This window comes from Varroa destructor, unplaced genomic scaffold (genome assembly GCF_002443255.2).
Source record: "Varroa destructor unplaced genomic scaffold, Vdes_3.0 BEIS01000004.1, whole genome shotgun sequence".
Lineage (NCBI taxonomy): Eukaryota > Metazoa > Arthropoda > Arachnida > Mesostigmata > Varroidae > Varroa > Varroa destructor.
In genome coordinates, this window is record NW_019211457.1 from 11,339,977 (window position 1) to 11,354,544 (window position 14,568).

At 41.0% G+C, this 14,568-nt stretch overlaps 2 protein-coding genes across 16 annotated transcripts in view; one reads left to right on the forward strand and one right to left on the reverse strand.

Annotated features, from left to right (window-relative positions):
• Positions 1–5,493: 5,493 nt before the first annotated feature.
• Kank (KN motif and ankyrin repeat domain-containing protein 2 kank) overlaps positions 5,494–14,568 on the reverse strand; it is a 152,907-nt gene continuing 143,832 nt past the window's right edge. For 14 of the 15 annotated variants that reach the window (XM_086988061.1, XM_086988060.1, XM_086988063.1 and 11 more), the window contains 7 exons: positions 14,307–14,394; positions 13,858–14,007; positions 13,381–13,590; positions 7,964–8,065; positions 7,524–7,631; positions 7,006–7,104; positions 5,494–6,697 (listed from right to left, as the gene is read on the reverse strand). In XM_086988061.1, the coding sequence (XP_086844187.1) occupies positions 6,509–6,697; positions 7,006–7,104; positions 7,524–7,631; positions 7,964–8,065; positions 13,381–13,590; positions 13,858–14,007; positions 14,307–14,394 (946 nt within the window). In that variant the 3' untranslated portion in view covers positions 5,494–6,508. The remainder of the gene's footprint in view (positions 6,698–7,005; positions 7,105–7,523; positions 7,632–7,963; positions 8,066–13,380; positions 13,591–13,857; positions 14,008–14,306; positions 14,395–14,568) is intronic. The other variant, XM_086988058.1, reaches the window with a different exon arrangement.
• Cbs (Cystathionine beta-synthase) lies at positions 8,535–12,436 on the forward strand. The gene is made up of 6 exons (XM_022804390.2): positions 8,535–9,033; positions 9,911–10,054; positions 10,227–10,305; positions 10,470–10,623; positions 10,847–11,765; positions 12,072–12,436. Exons 2-6 carry the CDS (start codon positions 9,939–9,941, stop codon positions 12,334–12,336), a joined length of 1,533 nt encoding a protein of 510 aa, XP_022660125.1. The 5' UTR covers positions 8,535–9,033; positions 9,911–9,938; the 3' UTR covers positions 12,337–12,436.

The following is a 14,568-nucleotide window of genomic DNA, read 5'->3' on the forward strand; positions in this document are numbered from 1 at the left end:
AATAAGATATTTCGATCGTAACCCGGTCGTGTCCGTTCGAAGATCTTGGCGAAAAAATTAGCATTGGGCTTCGGTACGGGGTGGTGAAGAATGCACCTTCTAAGGATGCACAGTAAAGTATATTCGTGTAGTAACTCGAATACTTACCGTAGTCTTTGACTATAGGCCTACTATAGGACTACTATAAGACTACTACTCGTTCGTCCCACAACGTATCGTTCGTCCAGCGGCACATCAAAACGTTATATCTAGCTACATCTGCCATTAGGAAAAATGAAGAGGAAATAGTTACGCTCCTGTAATAACCATGTGATTTATTTTTTGCTATGACATTCAGATCTAGTTTTAGATAACTAAATTGGCTACTGAATTACAAAAGAAGTGTATGTTAACGAAAGTGTCTTAGTTAAATAGAAGATACCGGTTCGAACAAGTGTAGATCTTATTGGGCCGCATCTTGGTAGAACGCCACTAATTGGTAATGTTTGACTCATGTCTCACTCCTAGCCTGCCTGGTATACGAAACGTGTAGCCAGTTTCTAAAAGCTCTTCGTCAACTTACAAAGTCTACGGCAGAAGTAGACAACTGTATTTTTTTTCACGCATCTAATGCATATGTGTGATACAGTCGAAGTTGACTTGAGGAAGTTATTCCCGCCTAATAACTATTTCTCTCTAATGCACAAGTTCAATCAAACGATGGCGGGCACTTGGATCTCAGTAGAAAAAAGCTGTGGAAAACTTGTCGTGCTAAACCCCAACGACAGAGATGCTAGTCTTTAGATGCGTTTACTACGCGGAAAGTCAGTGGGTCACTGGCAAATACGTCTCTTTCAAGAAAAAAACCCACTATTAGTCAAATTCCTCTGTATTCATCAGAAATATCAGTCTGATCTATAACGGAGTTGACATTATACGGCCGCCTGCCAGTGAATAAAAAAATAGCAAAAATCCAACATGTCTGCGTCGGCCTTCCAAACAGCCGAATCAGATGTGGAAGTTACTGAATACGCTATCGAATACCTTGTGCCACGTCTAGAAAGTAATTCGTTCCTTCTATCGTTGTATATATACAGTTAGGACAGAGCCTCTCGGCAATTGGCGGGAGGCTCTATCCTAATTTCACACCTATTAAAGTGCTCAAAAATACGTAAACGATATATATATATATATATATATTATAGAGTATAATGGGAGCATATATGTATAATAGGGTAAAGTATCCAACTGTATGTTTTTGCTTATGAGTTGTTTCTGTCCAACAAACAAACAGAAATTCGCATATGCTAGATAGATGTACCGTTCTTGACGGTCATATTGATTCAATATAGAGATTTTTCTCTATATTGAATCAATATATTCCTCTGTAGCTTCCATCTTTCAAATATTCCGTTTCAGTTTGCTATGAATTTCTTAGTAACAATCACTGTATGTCAATCCATATTAATTCGTTAAAGCGTTGCTAAGATGCTCTTAGATTTCAACCATTATAATAACCTAAAATGAATGCTACGTAGTTCTCCGTAGAAAAAAAAAACTCCGTAACGTAGAAAATGGCTTTTAGGATCCTTTTAATGAATTGCCAAATAAGCCTTTCAAATTTTGACTTCATGAGCATTGTTCCGGCTTGCCTCCTGGAGATGTTCCTCATCCTCTCTGGAAGCCGCACGAAAATTGATAATAACGTAGACCGACGATTTCGAGACAGGGAACTCATAATCTCACCTTCGTCCCTCTTAAATACACTGGATAATAGCTGATCTTCGAAAACAATGCACTATTTCTTTTTCCTATAACAAGCTTGCAGTTTCGTTTTCGAAATAACCAAGAACAGCGAGTAAGCCCGCTACGACAACCAGCCCGTCAGAGCCCTATCCTATATGTATCTGATTCTTCTTACGAGTGTTGTTGCTTTCAGTCTGTTGCTTGCTTAGTTCTCCCTCACTGGGTATGTGTCCTGATAATTTGCTCAAGAAATATATACATGCTCGTTGAAGTTTTTCTCAGCGATTTTCTTTATTTTGGAAAGAACCAATTTAAATGAGTTAGGTAACAAAGGCGGCCATTTTTCAGCTCCCTCTCTAATCGAATAGTGTCGAACAGACAAGGCTGGCATCCTGAAGTGGTGTGAGGCGCCTACTCACTGAGTACGATGACACATGGTGTGAATTCTAGCCTGACAAACTCAGCACATTTCGATCTGCTGCAAAAGATGACAACTACTCGCTAATAGTCTTTTTTTAAAAAGAAAAAAAAAAAACATTTTTATACGTGCAATTTCGTGATAAAACATTTTCTCCTTAAAACATCCGACCCGAACAAAACTATATCTACGAATACATCGAGGAGAAAGCTCTTGTTTTTGCAGCAACAACAAGTACGAGGTTATTTTCGTTGGAAAAATAGCAAATGAATTGAAGCACGCTATGACAACTGGGCCTTTTATATATCTTTTGGTATAGTCGGAATCCACAATAAATACGGTCGAAACTTTTTCTTCTGTTCGATTCCTTCAAAGTACCCGTATCGATTCTTCATTCTAAGAATGATATAGAGTGCTAAAGCTAACATCTGTGTCGCTCGAAAAAGTTGTATATGTATATATAGACTATCAGCGATAAACATTACCCCCCACGAGCTACTTATGTTTACCTAGAGACACTGTGATATATGTTTCACTTGAGTATTTTAGCTAAGCGCACTGTTTGTATTTACAAATATTTAAATCAGTCAATTAAGAGTGTCATGTTATTAATAACTGATATTTTCACAGTTGGCCTAAAGGCTTAAAAAAAGTAGATTAAAAAAAAATCGGTAGTGCCTGATGCATGAAGAAAGATCAATTCAAGAATACGACCAGGTATTACGTCCGTATTACTCGTTGAACACCGTAGTCTATATGCTACCTTTGGTTTCATTTTTTTCGTTAACAAAAATATAATCTCCATTATTTTTTTTAAATAATTTTTGAACTAACTGATTATGGCAAACATGTACATGATGTTTTTGGGAGCTTTATAATTTCAGTATGAATGGGGTTCAAAAATAACTCTACACTGCTTTCATTTTCCAAGCCGTTTTCCAATGATTTGCCTAATATAAACCTAACTAGATATAGTATGTGTACAGTGCACAGAAAGGCCTAGAGAAGAGGTTCCGGTTTATACCTACATCGCCTGTCCTGTAACCTACCTGACAGTTAGGATAATACGCAACTTTCCTAGGAGAAACCGATGTGAATCAAAGGTGCGTTTATTAAGCGTTAAAGAACTAGTATTATTAATTTGGGATCCTCCATTTACGTGCATCTGATTTCAAACGCGTCTAGCAGAGCTGAAGAAGATTGTCTGTCCGGTGTGACCATGTCGCTCTCGTCTTCTAACTGTTACTTCATACAGATGGTATATCGAGTAAGTTGGCTATAATCCCTTAAGATATGTTACCATGTAGGCATGAAGAGCAAGAACACTTTTTTTCACAGTGCATTAGTTTGAAATGGGTAGTTCGTTGCTCTTATTTTACCTGATCACGCACCCTAGTATACTATTATGTATGCCGAACATTCGAGTCGACGTTTATTTCCTACAATGACAACATCCGTCGGCTAAAGTTAGTAACTTGTTTATTTCTGAAAAAAAAACTGTCGCCAATGCGCACACTGTTAACGACAGCTAATTGTGAACCTACCTGGTCATATATTGTACCTATGATCGAGATCTATCACTGAAAGCAAACTAAGATACCGATCTCGTTTATATACGACATTTCAATGCTATAATCGGTTTCACATGCTTCTGTCCCCGGTAGCAAAATTTAGTTTAATCCGATTTATGACTGATTTTAATAGTTCATATCTTGAGCCTATGTAGACCTACTGAGATCGATAGGTATGATATTCAGCTTGGCGATTTTTCGTCCAGGCCAAGATCTAGGCATTCAATCAAGCCTGTGGCAAAAGAACATATCAGATATAGGAGGGATTTCGCAACGGGTCATGCAAGAAAATTGTTTTCTAATTTCCAATAGAAGATATATTGTTAGGTTGCCTTTAACCGATAAATCCAACCCACATTCAAGACAGGTCTCAGTTATTTGAGGTAGCAACTGGAACTAGTTATAGTCGATGTCTGGTCGCTTCCAGTTCCGATCTTTTCATGGTATGCGCAAAGACCCTTTATTAACTAATCAACTATGTTAACGTTGCTTCTGACACTGAAAGGCCTAATGAAAGACCGCAGGTGTAAAAGGGGCAATCATCGATGTCGTCATAGAAATGTTTTTATCTTAATGCGCTTCCGGTAAGACACTATTCGCAAATGTATACCTCATGATATTTATTGGTACAATGGCTGCTTAAAACAAGTTATATATCTTTTTGAAAAAAATAAAGACAATCTTGATTCTAAGGTTTTGAAAGGTATTTATTATGATGTATGTGTTTTTACGTAAAACACTTTATATATATATATATATATATATATATATATATATATATATATATATATATATATATATATAAGGCACAGAGCGAGGTTTAGCCAATCTCTTCGTTGTTGCTCGCTGACAACAGGAAGACAATTTTGTTTTAACCAGATCGATAGATCAATAAATATAGCTTGTACTATTTCAAATGGTAAAAAGTATAGAAGCCTATCGAGTGAAGATACTCAGTTTTTTGAGAAAAAAAGCGTTCGTTTACGCGTATTCACAGACTACATCGAACACGGCACCACACAGTTGCACCAAATTTACAGGCTTCCCATGCCTAATAATAAGGAACGCACGGCCATCATGGAGAATGCTATACTCAAGCCCACTATGACGATCACCAGGAATTTATTGATCCGGGTGCCGCTGCGAAACGCGCCAGCAGAGGCATCATCCACAAGGTAAAAGCGAACTGCCAAGCCTCGTACGAAAAGACCAAGGAAATGTTTTCTAATCGACTAGGTAAGACACTTGGTCGCGTTACACAACTAAACGTATCTCTACAATGTCTTTATAATGTGACATATGTGCAACTTCATACGTTGCACGATATTGAACATCTTGGCTGATGGCAGAGCTTTAGCCCCATAATAACATCAACAACGTTCAGTATATACCATCAAGATGATGGACGAGTGTTTTTTTGCCAAAAAGAGTAAGGTTTTGTATAACGGTTAAGATGCTTCCTTAACCGTAATTCAATATCCAATATGTAAAAATAAGGCCTACCAAAGAACTAGTTGAGACAAAAAAAAAGACCGTTACAAAAGCCTGTTAAAGAATGAACACCATTCGATTGCCATAAGACCAGAAAAAAAATCATCAGTGAAAAAAGTCGGCATTCCGCTGGGCGCTGTTGATAATTTTAAGAGAGGAACCGCTTGATATAACGAAGCGGTTTGATAAATAGATACATTGAAAAACAGTATTCGATGGCTACTACATATAATTATCTGTGCGACATGAGCGCGAGGCCATCTTTGGCAATCAGTCGAAGCGTGGCAATGCGGGATATAGCTTTTATTTACTGTTTCGTCATATTTAAGGGTATAGCACAGTTGTCGAATCGCTGGTTGTTCGTAAGTAAGCTCAATTAGGTAATTAGGATACGTCGAAGAAGTTCGCTAAGGCCGCAAGGCGACCTGTTACACCAGACGTCAATCCAGTATTATGTCGTCACCACAATAACAACAAATATATGCTCATGATAAATAATTGTTAGTTTAAATATGATCACTCAATTGATTGTTAGTTAAACAGTAGGTATTTTCTTTCGTCCTGATAGATCTGATAACGATAGATTATAGAAACATAATTAGGTATATAATTCGTAGATAATGTCAGATACGTTCCGAAAACGGGTATCTGAATTCAAATCGTCTCTTCGTGCAAGGCCATTGGGTACCATTCTGTCGATTCTCAATTCTGTTGCTGTACGCTTTCGTAGCTGATACAAACATAGCATCAGAGCTAAGGGAATTTATTAGTTACTGATTCAAGCAATAAAAGTGGTCTAATACGCTGGTAGCAATACGTAAACACATAGCTGGATTGCTCTTACTAATACGGATTGTAAATTATGGAAAAAAAAAAAACAAAAAAAAAGGGAACATTTGTTACTTGTATCTACAGGATAGTGATGCTTATCAATGCCGAACATGAACTTCTAAAACTCCACAAATTTCATTATATCAAGAAAGACAGGTCCCTTGTTTTATGTCAAACTATAAGCAACCATTATTTGTCCAAATTACGATGTATTGTCCGCAGCTCCGTATATAATTTGTCGAGTCGTGCATAGGTACAAGTAGGCCAAAGGGCGCAGCCTGGCAACAGAACTCGCTCGTGTATTAAGATGCACGAAAGCGTTTCACCGAGCACCGCACGCCTGTGTTGATCAATAGCTCTTCTGCTCTACGCTCAAGCTGCCCGTCCTCTCATAGCAAGCATATATAATTAATCTAGCTTAACAGTGTACATTAGGACGAAAATGCCGGAGCCTATGAAGCTTATGAGTTGGTTAGAACCAGGCTCGGCTGAAGGATGACACCGATGAGGTGGAGCCTTTACGTGATCGAGAGGGCGATGGCGGGGGCGGCGTTCGAGATGGCCGGGAGGGTCCCGGAGGGGGCGGCGTCCGAGAGGGCCTCGATGGCGGAGGAGTGGCCCGTGGCGAAATTCGAGATTTGCGACCTCGCAACGATGAGTACTGTTTGTGATGAAAGCGAAAGATGCATAGCCGGTGTTAAAAACGAAGGATTAGTAAAAAAGCTAGCTTTCCCCTTATACCCTATTTCATCAGTATCATACCTCACCGTACTGCTAATCAATTTCTTCCCTTTTGTGTGTAGTCAGCTAAATTACACGTTGAGGAGACAATGCGATTCCAACCAAATATATTTGCGAAATGACAGATACATTGACGTCGAGAAATATCTTGTCTCACTGTTGACCTGCGTAAGGATTTACGGTAAGAAAATCGTTAGCCTCGTGTCTGGACGAGATGAGCGTGATTACCGGCGAACTTCCTCGTGAAAAGTTGGACGAGGCGTAGATGAGCAGAGCTGTGTCCTTGTGGCCTGCCTCCATAGCAATTGACAAGGCGGTTTGTCCGTCCTAAGCAGCCATACCGAACGGGCGAAAAACAACAAGCTCCGAGCGTCAGCTTAGTTCCATGTTTGTTTTTTTTTGCAATGTACACTGGCAAATTCGCAAGGTTTAATTCTAATGCAGTGGATCGCCTTGCCCATAGTGCTTATTACGTAAATTTTTATGAGCCCTATATCGGACTGTAATGAATAGGTGGCAGACAAACCTAAATTGTTTACTTTCAGTGCGTCTATTATATGTTCAAAAGAGCACTCCGGGGTAATTCGTACGATCTAATAAAAGCGTCCTCTGGCCTGAAGCATCAGTGTCTAATGTCTAATTATCTAAGCTATCAATGTACTCCGCTACTTATTAATGCCAGTGGACCTTCTAGGGTATCTGTACTTGTCACCGCGTATGGCCACGTACGCGTTCTGTTTACGTACATGGTCGGCGATGTTGATCTCGACGTCGGGGTTCGCTAACAGCATTCGAACGACATCAATATATCCGTGTTCAGCCGCGCACATCAGCGCTGTCGAGCCATCGTTATCCTGTGGTAGGCAAAGCTAGATTGAGTGATATGCTGCAACAGATAGGCGAAATGAGGGCGTGACGAGCATTTCTCGATACGATCGTATAGCAATGAAGATCTCGTTTAGGGGGGTGCAGCTCTAAACGGTTTCCTTATCTTTAGATCTCTAATATGTTGGAGAACATATTTACCCCGAATATGAAATGTTCGAACGTAAATCAGGTGTCCCGCCATTTGTCCACCGTACGTTGACGCATAACAATCGTACACACAACAACAACGACAGTAACAATGAAAAATAATCAGCTTCCCAAACGTTGGGGGAAGAGCGTGTCCGTCAGGCCCTCTTACCTGAGTGTTGGGATCTGCCCCCGTCTCCAGTAGCGCTTTCACCATATCAGCTCGACCATGCGATGCCGCTAACATTAAAGCAGTCTGACCATTCTGCGAGGCCTGGAGCCGTTCATGAAAGGGGCATCGTTACTGGGAGGTACGTTTATATGCGGGGTCAGACTACTCTGAATTGCACTTAGTTAGCCTAATATCTAATTATTCGCTTTAATATTCATTCGTAACTTACTTTTAATCATAACTGTAATAATGACTAATGAGTATTTTTTTAAAGCTAAATTAACTAGTTTGAGGATAGAAGCAGAGGCGTTATCAAAGCTCGGCTTCATTGTATCTCTAATTCTATTGGGTCACATATGTATAAGACAACAGGTTTTGTAAGCTTTGAGACAATTTATCAACGATAGAAGATAGAGAGATATAGATCATTAAGCACTACTGTCATATGATGTAACGCTGCGATCGAATATCGTCGCGTAGAAAGAGCGATCGTTGCGCATAGAAAAGATGGCGCTGGAGTGGAAAGAAACTTCCTGGTTTGGTGGCGAGGGCACGATAAAGTAGCAGACAACACAGCGGCTGGATAGGCGGGCGCCTCAGAACACGTGAAACCCACATCGAAAATTAAGAAGGCTGCCCAGATAATCAAAGCGCCAAAACCCAACCTCTAATGTACCTGTTTTTCATTTAGTCAGTGATGTCGATCGATCGCTGTTTAGCAAAGTTCAAGCTGAAAGTGACCGCAAAAGTTTCTTCGCCAAACTCTCTTGTACTCCATCTTGCTTCGAGATATGGACGAATCTCTCACGACGAGCACACGAGGAAAGTGCGCCACTAATCGTTAGGTGCGCACTTGGCCCACAGTCACAAAGGAACACAGATGCTCCTGCACACGGCACAGTATATTCACGAAATATAGAACATCGAGATCCTCCTGAGATTTCGCTTAACGATTGCGTCGATTGGCCTGCTACGTCAGTGAATGCTGCGCTTAAATCATCTGAGGCATATTTACCGGTAGACCCAACGGCCAGCTTGAATTTCTCGAGAATTCGGCACTGTTCGTATTGGTGAGTAGATACTGGATTGTGTATCTTTTTCGTATTGTAGGGTGGAGCGCGGACGAATGGAATGGTAATTTATACGCCTAACCCACTGTGGCCTTCGACTTCCGGGCGTGCGTTCGCTACAATATGTGTGCAATTTAAAAAATATCTGCATCTAATCCAGAGACGATACGGCTCAAAAGACAATCGGATTTAGTAATAAGATAGCGCGTAGTTATTTACAGACAGGTACTATCAAAAAGTTACTACTAACAGTATCTGAGGGAGACTCCTCCACGATACATTGTAACCTCTTCTAATGCAATATCTTCTTTTAACAATATTCTTTGGTTGGTGTTTAAATTACGCGCATTATTGGTAGATGTTTTAGTTGTTATTATCTATTCAGTAAATTATCAATACCTCGTAAACATTGCGGCAAGGCAATTGTTTCTGACCTTTTCTCTATGTTCGATGTTCTATGGATATTTATAATGACCGATAGAAGTCAAACCGACAGAAAATGGATCCTTAAAGGTATTCAAATTTATCAGCTGCTCCAAACGAACCTTTCCAGACCATCCCATTTACATGACAATATTACAATACTGGAGTCGTTATAAAACGCGTTCCGAACCCCACCTGACCGAGGAATTACAAAGGAGGAAGGAATAAAAAGCCGTAATACACGAAAGGCCATCTATTTACATAGATCATAAATTAGCCTATTAGTTACTGCGTGTAAAACGAGACTGTATTTATCAACGATCCTTAAGCCGTCTGTTTAGCTCCTAAATAAGCGTTCTAAGACAGCTTGTTTTCTAAGTGCAGTCTTTTAGGAAGTGCAGAGCTCTAATGTGGTTGGTTGTCTGTTTGCTTGTTTCTTTTTCGATGAGGTTAGATTCGAAAAGTTACCTCTTAACGGTGCAATGCCGTACAGATACAACACCTTTGACGATCCACATGGGATTTTACCAAACGTCGAGCCCAAATGTACCTGGAGATCTTCGAAAGGACCTAGCCCACATCATCACGTCGAACTAAAGTAAGTGTAGTAAAATACTTCGAAGGGGCATTATTTATAGTTAGTTTTTACGAAGATTATGCAATAGCTGGACAGGGTTACATGAAATGTGTGGTTATACCGGTAGCACAGGTGAAAATATATGTATGTTTTCTATGTATACAAACTAGATGTTTGTTTGCCTAAATTTCAGACCCAGACCAGCAATCTGCTCCTCGATCCTAAACGTGGTAGGACAAACTCCGCTGGTTCGACTTAACAAAATTCCTAAGGTAATATGAGGCAAATGAATTAGTAGGCTAAACACAATTTTAGGGTAAATCTTGCCACTTAGTTGTCTATTCATACACTGCAGCGGGTTCGCTAGTACTAATCGGGCAAACTTGAACGATTTTACTTCTTACTAAACATTTTTCGTTTCACGAACTTTCTACAGGAAGAAGGACTTAAGTGCGAAATGCTCGCCAAGTGCGAGTTTTTCAATCCAGGTGGTAGCGTAAAAGACAGAATTGCTTTACGGATGGTAGAAGAAGCAGAGAAAGATGGCCTGCTTAAGCCTGGATACTCGACCATAATAGAACCTACATCAGGTAAATGGAAAAAAAAAAGGAAAAAGTGTTTCATTTATTGTTGGCAAGTCAATAACGGTATCAGAAGGGAATGATTACTTTCAGACTCGAATGTTTTTTTTCAAATCTTAGTTAGAGAGAAAGCTTTTAGATTATACTATAATGCAGTTTGTTTCTTAACATCAACGAGTATAGAGTGTCGAAAGGTTAAGTAGTAACGTCTTACAGCTTCGTTCTTTCACAGGAAACACCGGTATCGGATTGGCACTAGCGGCCGCTGTGAAGGGCTACAAGTGTATTATAGTGCTACCGGAGAAGATGAGTAACGAGAAAGTTTACGTTCTCAAAGGTCTCGGCGCACGCATTGTGCGCTCGCCTACGAGTGCCAGTTACGATGACCCTAAGTCGCATATTGGAATAGCAATGAAACTGTGCAGGGATATTCCAGGAGCGATTATCCTTGATCAGTATCGAAACCCATACAACCCCGTCTCCCATTTCGACACAACAGCGGAAGAGATTCTGATGCAGTGCGACGGCAAGGTCGACATGGTGGTTGTGGGCGCGGGTACCGGAGGAACTATCACTGGCATCGGTCGAAAAATGAAGGAAAAACTGCCAGCCTGTAAAGTTGTGGGCCTCGATCCTCATGGTTCGGTTCTGGCTGATCACTTCGAGAAAAGTGACCCGAAAGTGACCTTCTACGAGGTCGAAGGAATCGGTTACGATTTCATTCCAGCCGTATGCGATGTAAGCGTTGTCGATCAATGGGTGCGAACCGGAGACACCGAGGCGTTTCTTATGGCTAAACGTCTCATCCAGACCGAAGGCCTCTTGTGTGGTGCTAGTTCCGGGTCAGCAGTAGCTGGTGCGATAAAAGCAGCTAAACATTTGAAGAAGGGGCAGCGCTGCGTGGTAATCATGCCGGACGGAGTTCGCAATTACATGACCAAATTCCTTTCGGACGAGTGGATGTTCCAGCGAGACTTCAAGCCTAGAGTGTTTTCCCGGCCCGCAACAAGGCCCAAGTGGTTCGACACGCTTCTTACATCTTTGACCTTAGAAACTCCTATCGTTTTAGCGGACGGAGCGACCTTCGCCCAAGCTTCGGCCGTGCTTGCAGCTAATCCTAAATTAAGATTCGTGCTAATTGACGATGAGAGGTTCGTTTGATGGTATACATTAATACGTGTTGCGGAAATTTCCTTGAGAAAGCCTAAATGCTCATGCGATCGCTGTGTTAATAGATAAGTGCGCTTTCTAGAAGGGGCAAGCTAACAACGTTGCTGCGCTGCCCATTTATGTCACTAAGCTGATCGATACTAACGCTATAACAAAAATCCAAAATTATCTCTTCTATCATACCGTTTTTCACTAAAATATTTGCTGCTTTTCCTATATTTTAATTCAAGATGACAGTATCCTAGTGAAAATGAAACCCTATTGATTTGTTCAATAACGTCCTGCAGGTACAAAAACTCTTACGGAAGCGTCAGCGGAGCTGATATTCTCAAAGCGATGACGTCGATCGAGGGTCTCGATCAAAAAATCGAGGGACCACCGCGGCTACCTGTTCTGTTTAGCGGAGCAGGTAGCACCCTTGGTCAGCTACAGGAGATTCTCGTTGGGCAGGCCCCAGCCTGTGTCATTGTTAACGGTAGCAATAAACCAGTTGGTATCGTGGACAGTGCTACACTTTTAGCTCATGTCAATACTTTGGGTGACGAAAAGTAGTCAGGATCGATATGCCAGCTGTGTATCGGCACTAATGATTACAATCAATAATAATAAGCAATGATAACAGACTAATAAAATGTTTGCTCTGATTAACGAATCGAGAAGTTTCTTCAACTCGACAGAGTAGTCAGTCACTTACCATGAACTTCAGCAGCTATAAAGGACAACGCTCCAAGTTTGGTTTTTCTATTTTGACAAACTAGAAATACACGTGAATTGCCCACACGCTATCGGAAAGAAATCGGGTAGCGGGGAAACATCGAACGTAGGAAGCAGCTCATAATCTAAAGTCACTCTCCGCATCGCATTGGCCACTATTGTGGTGTAAGATGCCCCACAGAGATAAGACACGATTGGAGAAGAGGTGGCCTACGAACACCATGCATAGACAACATTAAATAACAAAGGCTAGCGTAGGTTAAAAAAATCGCTGAAGCACTGCCGACGTTCAGTGACGTCCCGCTCTTTTTTGCTGGTATCTAGAGCTGTCGTTTGTCCGAGTAATATCTGGCGGTAATCTACAAGGGCTGACAATGACTGGCATTGGAAATAAATGCGCAGATATATTGTTACATTTTTATCTTGTTCACATGCTGTTAGCTTACGGGTTTAACTGCGACGCAGAATTGAAAGGACGATAGAGGTTTCTCAATGTTTCGACTAGCTGACTTCGGCTACCCAAGAGTATTACTACGTATTGCATAATAAATGGTAAACATAGGAAGGGTGCCAAAGGTCATTTTGGCATGGATTAACAGAGGTCCAGTTAGCAGAAATTGCTTCACTAAATCTGATAAAATAATGCGAAAGCACATAAACGATCACGGGTCGAAAACGAATTTCAAAGATCTGTGCTGCTTTGTAGAGGCCAAAGCGTTCGACCTGTTGTAATATCTGACTCATGGTTTATTACCAGCAACAAAGACTATACCAGCTTGAGCATGTCCAACTCATGGTCAAATATAACTTTGAATGCTTAGGACTTCATAATATATACCTTGTGACGATAATACCTTAAATTGGTCATAAATGTAGACCCACCTTCGAGTTAACGTCGCCCATCTGGAATAATCGGTGCACAATAGCGCGTTGAGTGGCCTCGTTGGTACCAAGGCTAGCGAGTGCGGCTAGCATCACTGGCGTATAACCGGCACGGTTCTGCTTATTTACGTCAGTTGCTCGTGAATCTAACAAGCGCGTTACTACCGTAAAATTTCCATGCGATACGGCATAGTGCAGGGCGGTGTTACCCTGAAATGATACACGAAGCACGAAAGATGAACAAAAAAACGATCACAGCGATTCTCAAGTAACTGTTTGTTTTGATTCTCAGATAAAGTGCAGCCAGGGCATAGACTCGGTCGAACGTCGACAGTCATTTTGCCCCTAATTTTTTTAAAGGGGTCAAATCGTGGGGCAGGATATAAATACTATAACTTTATGCAGATCGTGGGCCCAACCATCAATCGGCCAATTCGATTATCGTTACGTCAAACACAAGCGGTAAAGTTGACTGACATTATTATCGGCCATATTGATAACGCGGTGTAGTAGATGGTTGGATATCTTGTCAAGCTCCTCAAGAATTTCCTGGACATGGGCGGGGTCGGTTTCCGGACCACTGGTAACACCGAACCATTCCGTCTGTATACGAGACATCGCAGCTTTCTGAAAAGCGGCACAGGCAAATTCCGGCACCTTTAGCTAGAAAAGCTTTACATCCGAACCTACCTATAGTTCAGGTGGGCGAACACCGTAAGGTAGGTATAGAATTATTATGCCTTCTCGACAGTTCAGTACATACACCCAGTAACGGAAGACCGTATGCGAAGAAATGCGCTAGCATACAACCTTAACGCACCATTTAGGACCGTAAATTATATCACAAATTATGACCCTGGTGATGGTAACTGGCTCTTTTTGCCATGCGCTTAACATTTGCGCTGTTGTATTTCGAAGAAACTTACGAGTTTGTTCGGATCACTCTTCTCAGGCCTTTGAAGGTATTCGTTCAGGATCAGACAGGCAGACTCCATTTCGCGGGTCAAAGTGTGCCTGCACGCGAATCAATTTAGATTACATGTAAGAAATTTCAGGCTCGAGTAAAGTGAATATCCTTACATTTTTATTATAATTAAGTCTTCACAAATCTTAGTCATAATATTACAATCCATAAGCGAGAATAGATCAAATATTTAGTATTTACAAATGACATAGGATACGGTGTTT

Excerpts from the sequence above, each read along its gene's own strand:
- Cbs (XM_022804390.2), top strand. The coding sequence starts at position 9,939 with ATGCCGTACAGATACAACACCTTTGACGATCCACATGGGATTTTACCA. Across the intron at positions 10,624-10,846 it reads CATAATAGAACCTACATCAG|GAAACACCGGTATCGGATTG; the intron begins GTAAATGGAAAA and ends GTTCTTTCACAG. Across the intron at positions 11,766-12,071 it reads GTGCTAATTGACGATGAGAG|GTACAAAAACTCTTACGGAA; the intron begins GTTCGTTTGATG and ends AACGTCCTGCAG.